This window comes from Bidens hawaiensis, unplaced genomic scaffold (genome assembly GCF_021521415.1).
Source record: "Bidens hawaiensis isolate Kalapana, Puna unplaced genomic scaffold, B.hawaiensis_p1.1 tig00002553_1, whole genome shotgun sequence".
NCBI lineage: Eukaryota > Viridiplantae > Streptophyta > Magnoliopsida > Asterales > Asteraceae > Bidens > Bidens hawaiensis.
This window is the reverse complement of record NW_027491139.1, coordinates 3,103,432-3,125,875: the sequence shown is the minus strand read 5'-3', so window position 1 is coordinate 3,125,875 and position 22,444 is coordinate 3,103,432. Positions and strand designations below refer to the sequence as shown.

The window sequence follows — 22,444 nt, the reverse complement described above, 5'->3', positions numbered from 1 at the left end:
TACTATATGAACTATCTGTCATCTATTTATATGACTTTTTTGTGTAGTATAAAGGGTTTTAGCAATAAGAAAATCAATAATCAGTTTTCAATATTTTCTTCTATAACTCGGATCAAAATGCTTCAAAGACATATGTTTTATGACTTTATTTATATTTTTTATACATTTAAATATATTTAATTACTTCAATCCAAAAAAATTGTCTCAATTCAATTCCATTATTTTCGTTTTCCAAAAATCGTTTAGGATACTGAAACATAGAATTTCGTTTTCATCAGTTAATATATCTTATAAGTCAATTAAAAATTTATCATACATAACAAATTTATCATTATCAATAAATTTCAAATTCTAAAGATTTTAAGGATGATTATATCATCAAAGTTCAGAAAATATGGTTTTTGGGGTTATAATGTTTTTTTATATGTATTAACAGATGTTCTCTAATGACATCATTCTAATTGATTAAAAGCTATGATATTTTATGTGTATGAATATTTTTTATTAGTTTCATGGATATATTATTATTTATATATATCTAGAGTTGATATGTACTTGGAGAACATTTTTATGTCACACGGACAACTATATATGATTATATCAAGAGTTATAAGCATACCTATATGTTAACTTATTCAGAGTTACAAGCAAACATGGACTAGAGATTTTGATTTTTCATAAACAAGGTATACTTACTAATACAATCACAAATGTGTAAAAGGAAGTTTTTACTTATTTGTAACATATTTGTGTAATCTTAGTTATATGATTTCTATAATTTTAATGTAAATTGTAATTTTTAAACAATATATGATCAATTTGTTAACTATATTTCACTTAATGGTTCACATTTAAATTTTTTATCAATTATCCGTGTAATACACGATCCTCAAACTAATATATATATATATATATATATATATATATATATATATATATATATAATTGATTTCATTTTAGAACACATACGAGTTTTAAGAACCGAATGTGTGGATGAAATTTAACCACATCTTAACCCAAATAAAAAAATAAAAGGGTATTATAGTAAATTAATTTTTTTTATCTCTCTTCATGTCACATCAACTATCAATTTCATCAATCTCAATTTTTCTCTTATATCTTTTTTTATCTCTCTCTATCAATCTAAATATGTTTATTTCTATTTAATCAAAATTGTATAAGTTTTTTTATTACCCATATGGAATGCAGGGCAGTTTCCGAGAATCTAAATACCTCGGCCTAGGGGCGGCCCGGAGGGTGTGCGGCTCGTACCTCCGGCCAGGGCACGTTATTTTCGGGGGCCAAAACTTTTATATACGTATATATCTTTTCCGGTAAAGGATCCCGAGTTAACTGGCATCGTCCATTGGTCGATTCGGTCGTTAGTTTTGATGTTTAAAACTTGCCGGAATCAATGGAAAAATTTTGCCGGAAACCAAAAAACTTACGATTATAATTTGAAGGTGATGACTCAAGTTTGAAGAAATGACAGAAATGACCCTTCATCTATTTTTCATAATTAAATCTACTATTTACGTACTTAGTCCTTTTAGTTTTGCTTTAGTTATATTTCTTCCTTAAACTTAATAACTTTTATTTCAACAACATTCCAAATTCTTTAAACAAGTTCAAATAATTGAGTTTATATTTTTATATTACATTAACTATATTAATTCTCATAAATTTTGTATTAACAAATCATATACGCATTCAATTTTAGGGTTTCGAAAATTGGGGTGTTACATTAATACTATATATTTTTTATGTTTATTGTTATAACATTAATCGTCGTTTATAAAAATTAGTTTGTATATTTCATTATTTGTTAAGACTCGCATGCCTTTTTATTTCGACTCGGCCGAGGTATTAAAAATCTCGGAGACGCCCCTGCCTCGGCCGAACAAAAATAAAAAGACCCGTATGCCTTAAGGAAAATTTTTTATTTACTAGTGTACGTGGATAAAACGTTCATCGACCAGTTTGTTATAAACTTGAACAATTCTGAGCATGTACTTATATCATAAATCATAGCAAATAACCTAATTTTTAACATCAAAAAACATATATATGTAATATGTATAAAAATGTTTGTGCCCTCGAACCTTATGTGCCCCGGCCGATGGTACAGCTCGCACACCCTCCGAGCCTCCCCTGATAGAATGTATATATATTTTGTTTGTATTCTTTGTAATATATTACATTATGTATTCTTTCTATATGTTTAAAATATTATCTTCTTTTAGTTTGTAAAATTAACCCCTCTTATGTAAATGTTATTACATAAATTTAACTGTCTTTTTTAAGTAATGTAACCCGTGTAAATATTTTTTAACGAAATGTAACTTGTATAAATATAATTAATATAAATGTATTTTAAAGAAATATAACTTGTGTAATTGTAACTTATATACATGTTATTACATAAGTTATTTAAATGTTATTACATAATTTGTTACACTTTTTAATGAAATGGGGTAACTTGTGTAAATGTTATTACAAAAGTCACACAAAGAACTATAACCTGTGTAAATGTATGTAATCATAAATAATCTGATACGGTTTAAAAAAATTAGTTATCTTATAAAAAATGATTTAGTTAAAAAACAACAATTAAATATAAAAACAATGAAAGATAATATGAATTGATTTTTTGTCCTTATTTGTGTGCATTTTACTTAAATACCCTTTACAGTTTTATAATATTTATGCTCTCTTTTTCTTTAAATTTTTATTATGATTTAATTAACAACCACATATTCTTACCTAATTAATTATAAATGTGATTCATATTAAGGGTATGTTTGGCAAAGAGCTTTTAGGAGCTTTTATCTTAAAGCTTTTAAGAAAAAACTCAAATTTATTGAGAAGTCTTGTTTGGTTAGAGTACCCAGAAGCTTTTAGGTTATGAGAAAAAACTTGAAGATAAAAGCTCCAACCAGTAGCGTTTATAAAAAGTTACACGCTTTTAGGGTATGTTTGGCAAAGAGCTTTTAGAAGCTTTTAGGAGCTTTTAGCTAAAAGCTTTTAGGAAAAAACTCAAATTTATTGAAAAGTCTTGTTTGGTTAGAGTAGCTTGAAGCTTTTAGGTTATGAGAAAAAACTTGAAGCTAAAAGCTCCAACTAGTGACGTTTAGAAAAGTTACAAGCTTTTAGTATTTCAAATTTTACAATTTTGGTACTTGAACTTCCATCACATTTTGTTAATTCATATAATAATTACATATTTAATCCATATTCAAAACCAACTACCCCCATGACTTTTTAAAAGACAATAATTTTTTCACATGTTAATATTTAGTTTTAAAAATTGCATAATAAAAACGAGCATTTTATTCACTTTAATTTGATTATCATGTTGTTATACTTTTTTTACTTTAAAAAACTAACATATTATGTGATTATTGGTTAGGATTGGCAACAAGTCGAGTCAGGCAAGCTCGGGTCATGTATAAGACCAAATTAGGGTCGGAACGAGTCAATGCAAAAAGGGCTAATTTAGTCCGGTTCATGTTGGTACGGTTTTGAGTCGAAATGGGTCAAGTCAGAATAGGTTTCGGATTTGAACAATGCACCGCGCGAGCACCCGGCTAGTTTTATTAAAAGTTCCAGCTAATCTACCAAACATCTAAATATTTCTAAAATGCTACAGCTAACATCTACCAGCTACAGTTTTCAGCCACCAGCTTTCAGCTACCAGCTAGCAGCTTTCAGCTACAGCTACCAGCTAGTTTTGCCAAACATACCCTAAGTAATTAAAGTTCTTAGAACTCAACTATTTCTCAATATATCTCTTTTATACATACATATATATGTATATATATATATTGTGCAGTTACTGTACGCTAATGCTTAACGTACGGTAGGTACGCGAGACGCCCAAAGGCAAAAAACAAAGGCAAAAACCTAAAACGCTCAGAAAACCTTAAACGCTCAAAAATCGTCTTCGTGAAAAAAAGTGAAAAATTGATGGATTAACCATTCAAAACTGTTTTTTCGGTGAAGCAATGATTGATTGGATATGTATTGACGATTCCGAGATGTTTGGATGTGATTTCACGGATTGATTCGTGAAAAACGGAATTCGCATACGTATTTGTACGATAAGCATTAATGTATTGGATCTTTTCAATATATATATATATATATATATATATATAGGTGGGGTTAATATAAGAAGCGTAGTGTGTCTAAGAAGTGTAAGAAATAATCTGTTGCGTTAGATATGTTGATCTGACGGTGGATATGTAAAGTGTGTTTATTGTGTGATATGTTTTATTTTAGTTGCGATATGTTTTATTAGATCTAATGGTGAAAACACACTTTCTACACTTCTAAGGAAAAAACTACTTCTTATTTTAATCTTCAATTTTATACATTAAAGTCTTAAAGTCTTATCCAATTAATCACGATTAATCACTAGCTAGTCAATCCCCGCCTCCATTGCCCGACTAGTGATTAACGATTTTTACAACACCATTAACAGGCAACAACCTTAGATGATGATATGTTTGTGTATCATTCTATATATAGATTTTATGTTAATACATAAAGTTTGTGATATATAAAGTCTATTAATTGGTGCTTTATATTTGATGATTTGATCACACATGTACGTTATACATATTAGCGTGTCTTAGGCGTGCTTTTGAGCATGAAAATATTTTCATTTACAAATAATATATTCATGTGCGCATTTACTCGCATCAGGATATATTGATATTGATGAGTTCAATTAATATATTTAGTGGTTTGTCATTCGCACATTTACTTGATCTTTCTTTTCACTTTTCTTTTATATACTCCTTCCGTCCCATTATAAGTGTCCAAGTTTGATTTTTCAAGTCTTTCTTTTGCAACCTTGACCGTAAATATTTTTGTTCGTGTCATATAATACTTGATGAAAATTATATCAATGTAAAATACATTTAAAACTCAATTCATTCATATATTTTACATCAAGTATTATATAACACAAACAAAAATATTGTCGGTCAAAGTTAAACAAGAAAGACTTGAAAAATCAAACTATGACACTTATAATGGGACGAAGAGAGTATATAAAATAAATTAAGATTTTACTAATTTTATGTATAACTTTCTTTTAATAATAATAACTGCATTATATATTAAATAAAAGAATTCAATTACAATATAGATGTGGATAAGCGAGCAACAAGCTGCGCCATCACTCCCTTTTAAATGACATACCATATTTTTTTTAAACTTTTAACAAACTACTAAAACATTAATACGTGCATACTTGTACTGTCAAATCAAATTAAATGCGTTACTTTTACTACATAAATATTAAATTTATTTACATAAATGTTTAACTTGAGGCCGAGAGGATGAAAATTAATTAAGTTGCTAAGACAGCTAATTTCTTCAGTTCTTGATGATCTATATATGTGACCATTTGAAACTATTAACTAAACACAAGTCTTGGATTATGTTATTTTTTCTATAAGTGAAGCGATTTAAAGTTTAAAATTAATTAAATAAGTGAAATAATTAATGCATCTCCTGAAATGTATTATAATGGTTACAACCCTTTATTTTATCAACTTTAATATATACATTAAATTCAAAGTAGCATAAAAACAAAAAAATAATAATCATAGTAATAACAAGGTCATTAACATAATAATATTTAATACTTTCTTTCTCATATAAAGTATTAATAGTTCTCTTTTTTGAAAATTATTTATGAACTTTCCATTCTAGTCATTACTACATATTATTTTAAAAAAGTTCATTACTGAAAATGATAAAATGAATTAAATGCAACTTTATAAAACCATATATTAATTATTGATAATTAATTGGAACATGAACAATATCTACATGATAATCAATTAATTGTTTTTATATAACTAAATACATATATAATTTTTTAATAGAATTAATACAAACTCCAGACCTGTATTTATGGTGTTGATTGGAATAATGATATTCATGATATCTATATATATATATATATGCAATGAAATACCCTAAATATTACACAGTGGTCTAAATAGAATCAAGCATTAGCACGCGGAAGCCACACCCACGCGTCTGAAATCAATCGTTGGGCGGATATCTCGAACAAGTGTCGTCCTTGACTCCCAGCCCCTACCCTACACTATTTATATAACAAACCCACACACACTTTCATGTCGATCACCAGCCATTAGCTAGGGTTTTAATTAATTAAGTCGTCACCATCCAAAATCAAGATTATTTCGGTCATCTTTTAGCCGGTTATCGTGCCATTGTTGTTTGTAAGTCATCTCTCTAATCTCTAATTATGTGTTTCTAAATTGTCATTGTGTAGGTTACATGTCTTTTTAATACGGGTTGCTCCATCGGTTTCAGCCATAAATATTCGTCGTACTAGTTTTCTCACGAACATTAATTATGTTAAGGCGTTTAAGTTTCTTTCGTATTTTTGTGTGGAAAACGGGTAGTAATTATACTGATGTGACAAGTTGAAGATGCTGATTGAGTACACGTTTAGCAAGTATTTTAGTGTTATCAATGGGATATTAAATTATTAATCATATCATTAGTTGCATTTATTTGTTTATACGATCTCAAAGAGAAATGAATTGAAGGGGGAGGTCCAAGAATCTGAAAATGTTAAATTATTTTATTACTTTTAGGGTTAGTTAGCTAAAGAAATGAAATTGTAAAATAATTTTTGGTTGTTCAAGATTATATGAGAGAAAAAAGGGTCAACTGGTATTGTTTTTTATTATTTTTGAATAGGATCCAAAAAGTCAAATTCGATTCCTTGAATTATTAACCTTTTTTAGTCTTTTCATTCATGTGGGTGGTTTGAAAACTTGCAAATCTTTTTCAAAATTTTTATTATTTTTTGGTACATTAAAATGGGGCCACCTTATTCACAGATGACAGCTAAACGGTCAACTTTTCTCTTACTTTCTGTGTCAGAAACTTAGGGTTTTGAGAGTGGGTATTAAGGCAAGGGAGTAAGGGTTTTGCATTGGTTGTCTTGTACCCACCTCTTTTGGTAGCCTTTAATTTTTGTAGCTTTTGGTTGTTGTGTGTGAATTTAAGAGGCTAGATTTACTTAGACAATAGACACAAAACACACCCACAAACACACAAAACAAATATCCGGGTATGTGGTGAGTGTGGATGATATATATAGATTGAGTTTAAAGATCAAACCCATCTTGAAACAGTGATAAAGATTTGATTTTTGTGAGATTGTTTGGTTTTCTTGATGACTTTTGGGGGGTTATATAACTATGGTAGTGGTGAGGATTCAAGAATGGTGGTGGCTCATGATGGTTCTTATAACAATTTGTCATTGCATAGGTCTCCTTATTCTCAACCACAACTCATCACTTCAACTATTTCTCAGCCTACTTATAACTCACAATCACTCTCTCTTGCTTTAGTATGCATTAATCCTCTAATTTTTTTACTTTTCTGCTTCTAATAAATTTGTGATTTTTATGTTAAGATAGTATTTATGATTTTGTGATGATTTGAACAGAAACCTAAGATGAAAGGACATGGAGATCATGTTGGTTTGATTGGTGAAAACTTTGAAGGAAACGTTGGAATGGTTCGAGCAGTAGATGGATCTGAAATTAGTAGGTCCGGTGGAAGCGATAATGCAGATGGCGCGTCTGGAGATGAACAAGATATCCCAGCTGGACCGTCTTCTGGTTCTCGTCGTCGACTGAAATATCACCGACATACTCCCTACCAAATTCAAGGACTTGAAAAGTAATCTTTTTAGTAATTAAGTAGTTTTAGCTATTAATTTTAAGTTTTTTTGTGTTTTGAGACGGGAGCAGCCTCTTTATCCCCTGGATATATAGAGGAAAAGACTTACTCCCGTCTTTAACTTCTCCAGACTCTATTAGTAGCTTTCGTAAAAGTGGATAATTTATTTGATACATTTGTTTGTTAGTTTTTTCTTTTTGTTTATTATCTTTTGATGGAATGTTGTTTGTTTTGTTTTTGGTGATAGTGCTTTTAAAGAAAATCCACATCCTGATGAGAAGGATAGATTGGCACTTGGAAAGAAATTGAATTTGGAAAACAAGCAAGTCAAGTTTTGGTTTCAGAACAGAAGAACACAAATGAAGGTTAATAATAATTAGGTTATAATCATTAATTTTAATTACTTCTTTAACTATAACTGACATTGGTTAATCACATTGGTTCAGACTCAACTTGAGCGTTGCGAAAATTCCTTTTTGAAGAAAACAAACGACGAGTTACTTTACCACAACATAGCGATGAAAGAAGCGCTTCGGTCCCCAATTTGCAACAATTGTGGTGGGCAGGCAATGGTCGGAGATATTCTAGCAGATGACCACCATCTTAGAATCGAAAACGCCCGATTAAAAGATGAACTTAGCCGCATATCCATCCTTGCTAATAAGTTTTTGGGCAGGCCTTTATCATCCTATGGTGGTTCATTATCTCAGGGAATGGGGAGTTCTAACTTGGAACTTGGTGTTGGGAGAACCGGATATGGTTTAAACCCGATGGATGTAGGATTACCGATGGGGCTCAATTATAGCAACGGGTTGGGGAATGGTTTGCCTTTAACGTCACCTTCAAGAGCGGGGTTGATGGCAGCTGGTGGCGGTGGTGCGATGGATTTTCAGTATGATAAGAATATGCTTTTGGATCTTGCAATGAGTGCAATGGGTGAGTTTATGAAACTGTGGCAGAATAACAGCCCCCTTTGGATCGGAGACATAGAAGTCGGTGAAGTGCTCAATTTCGACGAGTATTTGAGGAATTTTCCGCTTATACTTGGTATGAAACCGCAAGGTTATGTATCCGAGGCTTCCAGAGCCAGCAGGGTGGTTATGATCAATAGTTTGGTGCTTATAGATGCATTACTTGATGCTGTATGTTAATCTTTCATGATTATGGATTTATCAACTTTTATGATATTGTTTATATAATACTCTATAGCATTATATGTCATTTTATGTTTGTGTAGCAACGGTGGAAAGATATGTTTCTTGGTTTGATCGGGAGCAGTAGCACGATTGATGTGATCACTTGTGGCACGGGCGATGCAAGAAATGGTGTTGTTCAACTTGTAAGCGGCTTTCGAGTTATATATATATATATATATATATATATATATATATATATATATATATATATATATTCTAAATTAAGTTTTAAGTTTAAAAAAATTGAAAAGTACACTTAAACGAGTTAAACTTTGATTTTACAGATGCAAGGTGAGATTCAGTTGGTATCGCCATTAGTACCGCCTCGTCAAGTGAGGTTTCTCCGGTTCTGCAGGCAACACGCTGAAGGTGTTTGGGCCGTTGTTGACGTGTCAATCGATTCTGGAAGAGAAGGTTTAATGTGTAGGAGACTTCCTTCTGGCTGTATCGTGCAAGATATGCCTAATGGGTGCTCAAAGGTATAACTGTAGATCTTTATTAAGCCGTACACACTTTTTTTCTAAGGTGTAAATTAATGACTATTTATAAACGTTGCTTACATTACTAAAACATAGATAAATACAAAAAGTCATAAGGTACTTAATGTTTAATTTATAAGCAAGCAAAATCATAAATATGCTAATCAGTATGTTACACATGTTAGAAATTGACATATAGTTTTGTATTTTTACATAAAAGAAAAAAAAAAATTTATTATCTTTATAACTATTTTATTAAAATTTTGCACCTTTTTCGAAACTAGATAAATTATTATTATAAGCATTACATCAGTTTTCTTTATATTTTATTGTTTGTTTTCCTGATGTTATATGACTTGTATGCTGCACATTTTTCAAAATGGAAGCTGGGTTGTCACATGTCTGATATATATAAATTACTCATTAAATTTTATATATGTATAGATAGAGTTAACATGATCAGTTATATAATATATTAAACCTGTGACACCTTCGTACCTCACACTCCGTCTCATGTTGTTTATGAATCACGAGGCCATGTACATATGACCTGCCTGGATGTGGTCTGTACTCTAATCTGTTTTATTTATTTTTTACAAAAATTACCAACTTTATAAATATCTGATCTATTAGTTATATTTGTGGCTATGAAAAGTTATTTCTTAAACAAGTCCAGCTGAGTTTGATTCATTTATGTTTAAAACTTGAGTTTACTTCGGCAATACAATGTTATACTATGCATTAATTTCTAATTTAACTTTCCTACATATATTATCTATTTTTTGTATAGTTTTAATTATTATATATCATATACATATAATTTATTTTTTTTTATTGTCATGAATTGTATATTAATATATATTTTATGATGACATATTTTGTTATACCATATACATATTCTGGTATTTATAATGTGTTTTGGTTTAGGCCTTAACTAGCTCGGCTTAAGCTTATTTAAGTTTAACTTGATTCAAGCTCTCGCAAGCGGAGTTAATAAGGAGGACATGAACATTTTTACTTGACCAACAATAACTCATTTAACGTGTTTGATTCATTTAAACATTGATATAACATTTATACAACTAGTTATCAAATTCATATTGAAAATGCTCACATATATGTACATTAGAGGTCATTAATCATGTAATGGATCAACTGTTTGCAGGTAATATGGATCGAGCATAATGAGTATGATGAAAATGCTGTTCACCAATATTATCGCCCACTACTTCGATCTGGATTGGGTTTCGGCGCTCAAAAATGGATTTCGACCATACAAAGGCATTCCGAGTGTATCACATCCATCATGTTACCGGATACAGCCACCGAAGATGGTCGAGGTAGTTTCATATCACTTTGTTCATACATTTAATATTCTTTGTATACTTTTTTTTAATATAATAACAAAAAATTGTAACAGTTTTGGCTTCGGGTGCTAAAAGAAGTTTAACTAGTCTTGCGCAACGCATGACGGCTAGTTTTTGTGTGGGGGTTTGTGGGACGGGCGGTCACAAATGGGAGATGATTAGTAATGCAGCCGAAGGGCCTAGGCTTTTGATCCGTAAGACTTTGAATAATCGTGGGGACCCATCGGGGGCGGTTTTGAGTGCTAGTATGTCTGTTTGGATGCCCACGTCACATCAGAGGTTGCTTGCTTTGTTGCTAAATGAAGAATTGAGGAGCCAGTGGGACTTTTTGTACTCGTGTAACGCAACGCAAAACGTGATTCGTCTCCCCAAAAGTCAAGAGCTTGGCAACCTCAACGCCATTTCTGTTCTCCGTCCCAGTGTAAGTATATATATATATTACTTGTTTTCGTTAATTTAGAGATGGAAGAATGAGCGGTCTGTTAAAATGTTAAAAGGTCATAACAAGTAACTAAAGTAGATACGGTTATATAAAAAGGGTTAATATCATAAAAAACTATCATACTTTAATTACTTTTATTTTTTTTATTTTAGAGTCACTTAAAATATTATAAGTCTTTAAAAGTAATATTTTGACTTCAAAAGTCAAACTTCTAAACCATTGTTTGTTTGTTACTTGCCTGTACTAACTATGGATGCTAATTCACATGATCAGAACACAGGGATAATACTTCAAGATAGCGCAACAGACGTGACGGGATCGCTCATGGTACATGCCTCAGTGGATATGCAAGCAATGAATGTTGTGATGAGCGGTGGAGACTCGTCTAGTGTCGGGCTGCTACCATCAGGGTTCGCCATAGTGCCTGACTGCATGGCTGAATCAGGTGTTAAACCTGGCGGTGAAGGTGGATCTCTGCTGACTGTTGGGTTCCAGATGCCGGTTAACGATCTCTTGTCATCAAGCCTCACCATGGAGTCAATCAACTCAGTTGTTAATCTGATTACTCGCACCGTTAAAGGGATCAAAGATGTGGTTCAGTCTGGCCAACAAGCCAAGGCAGAGCAGTACCTAGATTAAATCTTACTTCATATTTGTTTTGTTTTTTCGTTTTTATTGGACAAGATGGTGTGCGTTTAATTTGCATGGGAGATTGAGGAGAGTACTAGGGTTGGGTTCGTTCTCATGAACTAGGGATTGAGTCAAGAACGAACCGCGATGAACACTTGTGGTTCGGGTATTGACTCAGTGGCCTGTGAGATGAACTCACCTTTGTTAGCTTCTCTTGTTTCTTGGTTTTCTTGTGTGTTTGTATGCATGGAATTGGAAACTATTAAATCTTAAATTTGCTTTTATATCTTACTCTCTTTTTTTTTTAACGAAAGTCTTGTCCGCAACTACGTTTACTTGCGTGTGCAATACAAAATAAATGGTTAAGTTTTGTGTGGCCAGTTCCTTTAACAGGAACTTTAGAGCCATTTCTGACGTTAATATCGTTTAATGAATTATTGAAAACATAAGGTGAGTTTGTTAGCATATCTGTCGAGTTTGTCATATGAGATGTAGCTCCCGTGTCCATATGCCAGTTAATATTCGGAGGGTTCAACGAGATGGTACACATGGCCTGGCCAATATTGATGGGGGATAGTTAAGTTCAGAACCAGCATAAGATGGTGATGGCATAGATCCTAATATAACATAAGCTTGATTGGATGTGGGCTTGACATTGGGGCTGTTGGAAACTGACAGGGAAAATTGACCCACGGCCCAATGGCACATTGATTAAATAGAATTCTATTGCCTAGAGGTGGCACACATAGGGTTTATTGATACCCTGTTCCGGGTATGAAACAGCGTTCGGGTATGACCGGGGAAAATGTGTCTTTTAACTGTCAAATCTCTAGCATCAAGAACATGTGATCATTTATTACCCCGCAAGTTGTGAATACTTCAGTTTAACATTTACATATTCTTCACTACTGCTTGTTGAAGGTACAATTTTGGATATTACACACCGTTTCCATGGTTGCACTCCAAGTTACACAAGTGTTGTCTAAGAAGAGGCGCACAATCTGCCGTGTTCAAGAAGAGGTGCGCAATCTGCCGTGTTAGAAAACGACTTTGTGTATTACACACTATTTCCATGGTTGTACTCCAAGTCAAGTGTTCACTAAGAAGAGGCGCGCAATCTGCCGTGTTAGAAAACGAATCCTCAAACTTCATCCTTGACTTTTTGTATGCCTAAACCAATCTTTAAAGACGCATTGTCCTTTTTCTTTTTTTGGGCAATGTAAACAGCTTCTTACATGTTTATGAAGCCACTAAACAATCTAGATTCTTAATGTTACAACTCCTTTAATGTGTATTCTTTGTGCACACCATAATTATTTTCTAGTGTGTAACATATTGTATTGTTTGTTTTCTTTATCTTACAAACAAGCAAACAAACGCAAACAGTAAGATCCCACTCATAACAAGGTCAAGGGAGGTTAAGACGAGGCAAATCATTCCCCTATCTCAGACTCCCAAGAGATAGAGAGGCTACACGCACTAAGACATCCGGCTCAAAAAAACCCTTTTCTTTTACATATATAGTATAATAATACAAAACCATAGTGTTACCTATTTCTCAACTCAAGTGCAAGGTTTCTAGCATGCTTTAAACACTGCAACCTTTTTGCAGTATCAACATCTTCTGATAATGCCAAATTTATATTTAAAAACATTTCTTTCAACCCTCCATTTTCATATGATTCTTGTAAATTCTTCTGCTCCAACCGTTGGTTGCTCACTGCTTCTTCCAATTTCATGGCCATCGCGCTTGCTCGGTTTATACATGACAGTGGTAACTGTAACATAACATGCTCTCAAATTTCACCCACCAAATGTATATCAAGCTTCTGAATAGTAGTGCTAAGAAAGTCAAACTTTGACTTTCTAGGTCAACCCTTTCACTGTAATTTAGTTGCGAGGCAAATTTCAGTTACTGAAAGTGGAGTGGGTAGGGGTGCCGATTTCCGACACGACCTGAACACGACATTAAAATGTTCAGGTTTGAGGTTTGCATATCTAACGTGTGTAACACCCCGTGTTTGGGTTGAGCTATATAATTAAACGGACCATGTTTGGGTTGACCTAACTAATCATTTTAGTCAGGTCCAGTGGTGCACCCAAATGAATGATATTGGGAGGGGCAGCCACATCCTTGTAAAAAACAATTAATGTTATTTGTAGCCAAAAATCCAATCGCCTCCCATAATTTTTGGCTAAGCCCCCCCCCCCCCCCCCCCCCAATGGCCCCGATCGCCCCCATGAAAGAATCTTGGATCTGCCACTCTGCCAACCCGTTTAGTTAAACATGTCGACGCACTAACCCGTTTAACCCATTTTTTGACAACCCAACCCAATTAACACATTTACAACTCGGTTATCAAACACAAACCCGTCTTAACAAACTTAAATAAATGGATTAAACGGCTCATGCTAGAGTTACACAACTTTAAGTGTGTGCATACGGGTTGATGATTTTGACAAATAAAAATACGGGTTGTGTTCAGGTTTTAACAATTCAACCCGTCAACCCAACACGACTGACACTATGTCATATGAGTTGAATGTTGCTCAAAACTCAATTTTTATGCACACATCCTCTAAACCGCTTGATTCAAACATTTAGATAGGAATCAAGATTCAAACAATAACTATTTATTAAATAAAAGTCAAAAGAGTCAACTGACCTGTGCCAGCTGTGCGACTTTAAACCCAAAGCTCCGTTCACAAACACCGGGTACAAGCTTATAAAGGTACACAATATCTTCAAATACGCAATTTTCACCATTTGATGTCAGATATGAAACATGATATGACCCCACACGATTAGTCAACCTTTTGGTCAACCCGACTATTTCTGGATAATGAGTGACAAACAGAACCATACATTTTTTTTGCTCTAATAAATACTGTAATGTTGCATAAGCAATTGCAACCCCATCGTGTGTGCTTGTGCCTCTACCGAGCTCATCAAGAATCACTAAAGATTGGCCTGTGCAAGAATTAAGAATACTAGAAGCCTCACCCAATTCTTCTAGAAATGTGCTTCTTCCATGTTGAATGTTATCAGAAGCTCCCATTCGTGTGTAGATTCCATCTAGTACATGCAGTTTTGCTGATGATGCTGGTACACACGAACCGACCTATATGCAAAACAGAATGATAATTTAATTTTTTGGATAAGCTTCAACTACACAGTTGGGTATTTATATGTTTAAAGCTTGAAGGGTGGACGGACAGATGGAGGTAAATTGAATGAACACATCTTTTGTATATATTTTTATATATTGGTAACCTACCTGTGCCATGATAGCAATGAGAGCCACTTGTCGTATATAACAACTCTTTCCGCCCATATTTGGTCCTGTAACAATCTGACAATACTCACCATCTGCATGTAAACTTGTATCATTCGGTACAAAACTATCTTCTAACAAATTCTCCAAAACCTGCACACGGCCGTCCATGTGAGCATTATGCAAAAAACAACCATTAGCATATTAAAAAAGTATTTATATACCGGATGGCGCCCTGAGGATATACATATCTGAACCGGTTCACTATCCTCAACAAAACCCGGGCGAACATAATCCTGAACAAGTATGAAAATACACAAGTTGAAACATCAAATATTTAGAGATGGAAATTGTGAATTGTTTATGAGCACACGGGGGCATGCTTATGTTTGTTCGTTTTACTTTAACTGAACAAACGATTGAACACGAACAATTACAAATGGGCCTTCTTGTTCTTGTTCGCGCGTTAAGATAATTAACTTGTTCATGTTTGTTTATGTTCGTTCATTAAGAGTATAACCAAACGGTTCACTAACGTAAACGAACAAACATAGACAAATGAATATAAACGAACATAACTGAGCAAAAACCAATTAAAAGTAGACGTGAACATTAATCCACTGGGTTTAAAATAAATGAAAGTAGACTAAATTGTAATGTGATATTTTAATTTCATAAAACAAGACTAAAGTGTAATGGTCCTAAAATATGTAAAAGAATATAAACGAACAAACTTAAACAAACATAAACTAACTAATAGCCGAAGATATGCGATAATCACATATTTATGATAAATAGCAGATTTGTAATTTGAATGTATGATAATCTTATCCTAAAATAATTTATGTCCTTGTATAGTTGTATTTATGTACATTACATGAATGAGAAGATCAATATATTGGAACACCAAATAACACTAACGAATGTAAATGAACAAATATAAATGAATTTAATGAACGGGTGTTGCAAACATACATGAACGACCAAGAATTGTGTTCATGTTCATTTGTTTAAATAATCGGAACAAAAATTTTTGTTCATGTTCGTTTGTTTATTAAAAAAACGAACTCCCCACTGAAAGTTCGGCTCGTTTATATGCCTAATCCCAAACAGTCCCAACATGTTCGGCACGTGGTAAAAAAAATGTCCGTTTTGACATGAACACGTTTTGACCCGATTAAATTTAAGAAGTTTATAAACCTTTTTTCTTGCAAGAAGAGCAAGAGAATGTATGCAATCCAAGGCTGCTAGTGCTTGAACCGTACTTTGAAACTCAGAATAATATTTACTGAACTCTTTTAAAAAGTCGTGCCACGCAGACCGACACACAACGAGAAGCTCCTCATTAGCCAATGACAGGTTGTCTAAAGCTACCAATACTTCCGGCGCATGATAGCGTATTGCCTTCTTAGTACTGTTAACTTTCACCCAATTTGAAGGAGCCTTTACATCTAGTGGCAACTGCATTTACTACTATAACTCATGAGAAACACATATTATATATACACACAGAATTAGCAATTGTGTTAAAAATAGTGATTTACAAGCTCTCGAAGCACAAGGTACAACGCCTCAAAGTTACCATTGTTGTAATATTATAGATACTTTTAATGTTATCACATTATATAACTTTTAAAATATAGTGTGTTACAAAATTCCAAATACATTTTATGACATGCTTATTTTTATCTACGTTTTGATACAAATCTTTTTCAAAACTGACCCGCGTACAAGCTCTCCAAGCACAAGGGTACAACTCCTCAAAGCTACTATTATTTTAATATTATTATTACTTTTGAACATATTTTGTTTTTCTCTTTTAACTTAGATATAATATAATGTTTTAACATTCCGAGTACACCGTATGACATAATTTGTTACTCTAAGTTTCAGTATACACTTTATTCAAAACTGGCCCGGGTCAAATATAACATATTTTTAGTTTTTTCCACAATGTAATGTTTTTTTGCTTAATCCAAAAATACCATTGCAACGTGCTTACTTCGACCTACGTTTAAGTATAAACTTTATTCAAATCCAAGCTGTTGTAACGCACACAAAGTGAATACTAGTTATAAAACATTAACCACAAATTATTGACTCCTAAATAATTGGTTGTCCAAATGTTGAAAACTGATAGGCAAATCTAAGCACCCGTTAATTACCTCTATCAAGTGGGTAGTTACCGACACACTCATGAACTCCAGCTTTGGTTTTCTCAATTGTTTACGATATAAATCGATTAACAAATCTAATTTTTCCTTTGCTTGCTTCACTTTCGTCCTTTCTGTACCAATCTGCTCATTATTAAAATTAAAATTAAGAATAATTGTATTATGTCACATTTTAAATAATTAAAATTAAGAAACCTCTTCGAATCGTCCATCTGAAACAACAAAAAGATTGGAAAGATCACGTTGTTCAGCAGCTTCCTTATTCAAAGCTGACAGCAGCCTTGCTGCAATTGAGATTATGCCGGATGATGATGCTGTCAAAACCAACCTTTTCAGCAATGAAGAATGAGTTGATTTTTCATGTATGTTGTCAATGTTATCCTCCTTATCAACTTGAAGCTGCTGAAGTTGTTTTCCAGACACTAATATAGCTTGTATGACCGCTATGAACTGTCACCAAACACTAAATTAGATAATATTTCAGGTCAATTTTGACTTTTAACGTGTGTGATAGATTCAGTACCTCGGATGCTGTGGCTGTTCGATGGAATATTCTAGTGATTCCACGTTGGATATCCGGCAACTTTCCTAAATTAGTGAGAACTGAAGTAAGCAATTGATGGAGTTTGGGCATAGAAGTGTTGGGAGAAGTCATTGATTCGAGAATCTCAGTAATAGCATCAAGACGGGCATTAATCATGTTTCTGTCACGTAAAGGATGACTCACCTGGATCATTAGGTAATTCTCAATTCCCAAACAATGGATTGCATAAAAAGTAGCCACAGAAAAGTAACAAAATGGTATAAATGTGTTATTTATTCATCTATCTTGAAATTAAAATAAAAATATGAGGTGTAGGTAAACAGTTAATATTCAAAAGAGCATATGAACAAATTAGTTAGATACTTCTTTTATGTGCATAGCATACACATTTGTATTTGAACAGTACAAGATTTAAAAAATATGAACTGTTAATTAAAAAATTACACGATTTTGGTTTGTTCTTTTAGTTCTTACAATAACTTAGTTTTCTGTAATGAAAAATATTAGCTAAAGAGGGAAAGAGTCAAATGGGTCAAAAAACCTCTAGTATTTTTACTGCATATGTTCAAATAATTTAATTCAAAAAACTAACTTATTCTTCAAAGAGAACAGTTTTTTTGTAATCATATTTGACACAAACTATTTACTAAAAGTACTCAAACACGTTTTCGCCTCTAAAAATTTAGGTAAGAGAGATTGAAGCATACCCAGTGCATGAGAAGCCTTGAACCACATGTGGTAAGCGTGTGATTCATACACTCAAACAAGGAACCAGACTCAGAACCATTCGTATTGTTCTTCAGAACCTAAATGTGGTTAAACCGTTAAGCAAACTTTTAACACGAGATTTTATTTAGTTATACTATTAATCTTTAAGACATTGTGAATATGAAATTATGGCAAACCTCTAATTGTTGCATAGCATTGGCCGAAAGAATCATCTCCACATTATTAGAAAACGGCCGAAATGAATCACCCAACCACAAAATCCTTTCCAAACCAAATTGTTTCAAATGATTGATGGTCAAGGCCAATGCCTGAACAACCAAATCAGGCATGCCCATAACCGCCTGTAATAAAAAAAATAATGATGATAATAACTAAATGATTATTACTTTATATCTTTAATATAGTTTGAATGAAAAAAATATACATATATATTTACCAATTGATTTTTACTTTTTCCATTTAACTCCACAGATTCTCCTTGAGAAGTATCGTTTGAAAGGTCGTCGCGTATTTTATCATAAGCCGACAATACTTCAGCCAGTGCACCACCATCTTTATAGCGATCTCGAGAAGCACGCTCCACCCGTACATTTGAAGCGGGTCCAGCATATGCCACTAAAAACTACAAATGAAACAGAGTCCCTTATGTTGTTAAAATTAAGAATCAATTACACGCATAGTCCTTGCGGTATGCAATGATTTTGGTTTTGGCCCACAAGTGTTAAAATTTACACCTCTAGACCCCCATGGTTTGCTTACTTGCTCAAACGTAACACTTTTGGTCCCTAAATAAGATGAAGATTAACTTTTCTGATAATTTGAAAAAAAAAATACGTTTTAAGAATTAAATAAAACTCTAGTGGGGCGGTGGGGTCACCGAGAATCAAATCGACCGAAAGGGTATTCCGGTCATTTTTTAAATTTAACAGAAAAATTTACTTCCATCCATTTTAGGGACCAAACGAGCTATTTTTGAACTAATTATTGGTCTAAAGGTGTAATTTTCAAACTTAGACCAAAACTAAAATCAGCGCTTACCACAGAGACCATCTGTGTAGTAAACAAAAAATATAATACAAAAGGCCAAGATTTTCAATATATAGAATAAAATTATTTAATCGATGAATTGTGCATACAAGCAAAGATCAAGTGATGTAAACCTTGAAAAAAGATCCAACTATGTGATTCTGTAACTATGTGATTCTGTGGTAATTAAACAATGATAATAATATAACAGCAAGAGAATCATATGTTTTGTTATCCATACAAAGATTTATGACTGCAAAACTACCTTCTCGGTTAGCTTAGATAACGGATCACCTATCAGCAACTCAGCAGGAGACAAACTCAACATCTTCGCTTCAAGCCCGGTTCTCAAAACATTATCATCAAACTCCCCATAAACAACATCTCCGGTCGAAATCTCAACCGCCACGATCCCAATTCTCACATCAATCCCGCTTTCACCAACACTCTCATCATCAACAACACAAACCAAATAATTATTACAATTCCCACACCCTTCTTCACCCCCACCCAAATCCTCACCAGCTTCAATCGTAGCCTTCGTGTACAACGCCGACAAACCCCGACAAAACGGGCCCAATTTGTTAGCACCGTGCGCCTTAATCGTTGCAGTCTCGGTTTGCTTCACAACACCCACTTTATACCCCGCATTCACCAGCCGCCTCACGTGGACATTTAATCGAACAGTTGGTATGCTAGCTGTTAAAAAATTATGATCCATGTGCGCGTAAATTCCTAAAACTCTAGCAGCGTTTTCGGCGTCTTGACCGAAGAAACGGAACTTGTAACCGACTTCGATCATTAAAAGAATGTCTTTGTATTTGGATTTAAGCTCCACTACCTGCTGCTCTAATGGGGTGTATTTAGGGTTTAATGAAATGTTATTATTTGAAGTGGAATTGGAATTTGAATTGATTATCTCTGTGTCTTGATTAAAAGGTTCTAGAAGCTTGTTTAGAAACTTTTGGTGGAGAGTGGGATTAGGGTTCTGAGATGATTCTGGAAGATTATAATTGGAGGGTAATTTGGGGATTTTTGGGGGTTTTTTGATTGGTGAAATGAGTTCGGAAGTACGGCGGCGTTTGGTAGGGGAGAAGGTGACGGTGGCGGAGATTTTGGGAGATTTTGACGGTGGCGGCGGCGACGGCGGTGGTGGTGGTGGTGACGGGGGTGAAGATGACGGTGTGGAGGATGAGCGTTTGGGTTTTGGAGCGAAGAAACGGGAAATGACTTGTTGCTTTTGCTTTCCCATTGCGGTGGTTTAGCGGGATATGGAGTGAGGGCGGTTAAACTTAAGCATACATATTGGCGCGCATTTTTATGGAGCTGAGGTTTATTTTGGAGACAAAGGAGGACGAAGAGGTGTGTATAGTGGGATTCGGTGCGGTTTTAAACTAAAATTATATTAAAAACCAAAAAGTTGGGTTTTTCGATTTTGAAATTATTTGGTTTTTGTTTTTTCGCTTTTTGTTATGGTTTCGGTTCAGTTATACCATTTAAGCTTAAAAATGTTATGCTGAAAAACAATAGACCGAAAATAATGAATCTATGTATAAATAATTGTGTTGATTATTAATTAAGTGAATATTATATATTCAGCCAAAAATATTTGTGTTACATATTTATTATATTCTTGTAAATTACTTAAAATAAAAAATTAAAAAGTAAATAACTAGAAATTCGGTTTGGTTCGGTTTTTTCGGTTTTTATATCATGCAAAACAAAAAGCGAACCATAAGTCAGTTTTTGCAAAAACATAATACCAAACCGTCGGTTTTTGTTTTGGTTCGGTTTTTTCAGTTCCGGTACGTTTTTTTCGGTTTCTCGCGCTGTCACACCCTCAAAATCCACTAGCGGAGTTTTACCGTCAGAGGGTGTGAACCAACAGGATCGGAATCATTAGTTATAATCAAACATCATATTCAAAGTTTTTAAACCACAAATATTAAAGTTTAATGAATGCGGAAGCGTAAATCATAAGCCAAGTGTTGCGTCACGCAGGATGACTTAAAACCAAATTAATAAGAGTTTAAAAGCAAGTTTTCAAAACGATAGTGTTCAATGAAATGCATGTCCCTATACCGCGCGCCTGCCTCGGCAACCTAAGAATAACATACTAAAATTGTCAACACAGGGTTGGTGAGTTCACATATATAGATAAAGGAAAACGTTTACGTTTAAGTGTTTGCGTTTGCGTTACCAGATAATGTTAAGTCAATTATATATCGTTAGGTAGCTAGCCTATAAGACAAGTATTACTAAGTGTTCGACACCGAAGCTAACTGTTTATCATATGCCTTGCCACCATGTCAACCACGACCATGGTAATGTGTTAGCCAAGATTACACCCACTCGACCTACAGTCGAGTTTAGAGTTGGGTGGGGTTTGTCAAACCCATTAGTACTACTCAACAGTGACTCGCTATTATACAAATACTAAACGGTTCGATGTTATGAAGGACTTTAGCTGGTTTGTTTGCCACTTAGCCTTACAAGCGATATATAACTAATAACAAAATCTAAAGTGTTTGGAGTATGTTATCTCCCCCCAAGTAAAAAGCGTTTAAAAGAGTAAAAGGGGAACGTGAAACTCACTGTTTGCGAAGAATTCAAAAACAAATCCGAGAGATGCGCGTCAAAGAAAATCCTCACTAGTGCTCTAAAGCAAAAATGAGATTCTCTAAGTATTTAAGCTACTATTAGTCTCTAGACTCGGCACATAATACCTATGCATGAGATACGTTTCGTGTTTCGTTTGTGAATTATGTGTGACTCGACAAACACATTGGTGACACGTTACATGTGTATACAGCTACTTAAGCATCAAATACTAACATTG

The 22,444-nt window shown here is 33.6% G+C and overlaps 2 protein-coding genes across 2 annotated transcripts; one reads left to right on the top strand and one right to left on the bottom strand.

Moving 5' to 3' along the window:
• The first annotated feature begins 6,661 nt into the window (after window positions 1-6,661).
• On the top strand, window positions 6,662-12,174 carry LOC143620407 (homeobox-leucine zipper protein HDG1-like). The gene is made up of 9 exons (XM_077092117.1): window positions 6,662-7,408; window positions 7,508-7,743; window positions 7,991-8,108; window positions 8,190-8,885; window positions 8,981-9,082; window positions 9,224-9,418; window positions 10,584-10,758; window positions 10,839-11,206; window positions 11,501-12,174. The coding sequence occupies exons 1-9, from the start codon at window positions 7,232-7,234 to the stop codon at window positions 11,864-11,866; spliced, it is 2,433 nt and encodes an 810-aa protein (XP_076948232.1). The 5' UTR covers window positions 6,662-7,231; the 3' UTR covers window positions 11,867-12,174.
• Window positions 12,175-13,209: 1,035 nt separating this feature from the next.
• Window positions 13,210-20,857, bottom strand: LOC143620406 (DNA mismatch repair protein MSH3-like). Its single transcript, XM_077092115.1, has 12 exons — window positions 19,871-20,857; window positions 19,016-19,201; window positions 18,756-18,920; window positions 18,558-18,656; window positions 17,830-18,033; window positions 17,502-17,756; window positions 17,298-17,429; window positions 16,333-16,593; window positions 15,357-15,428; window positions 15,136-15,285; window positions 14,524-14,979; window positions 13,210-13,635 (listed from the first exon to the last, which is right to left on the bottom strand). Exons 1-12 carry the CDS (start codon window positions 20,855-20,857, stop codon window positions 13,405-13,407), a joined length of 3,198 nt encoding a protein of 1,065 aa, XP_076948230.1. The 3' UTR covers window positions 13,210-13,404.
• Window positions 20,858-22,444: the final 1,587 nt, after the last annotated feature.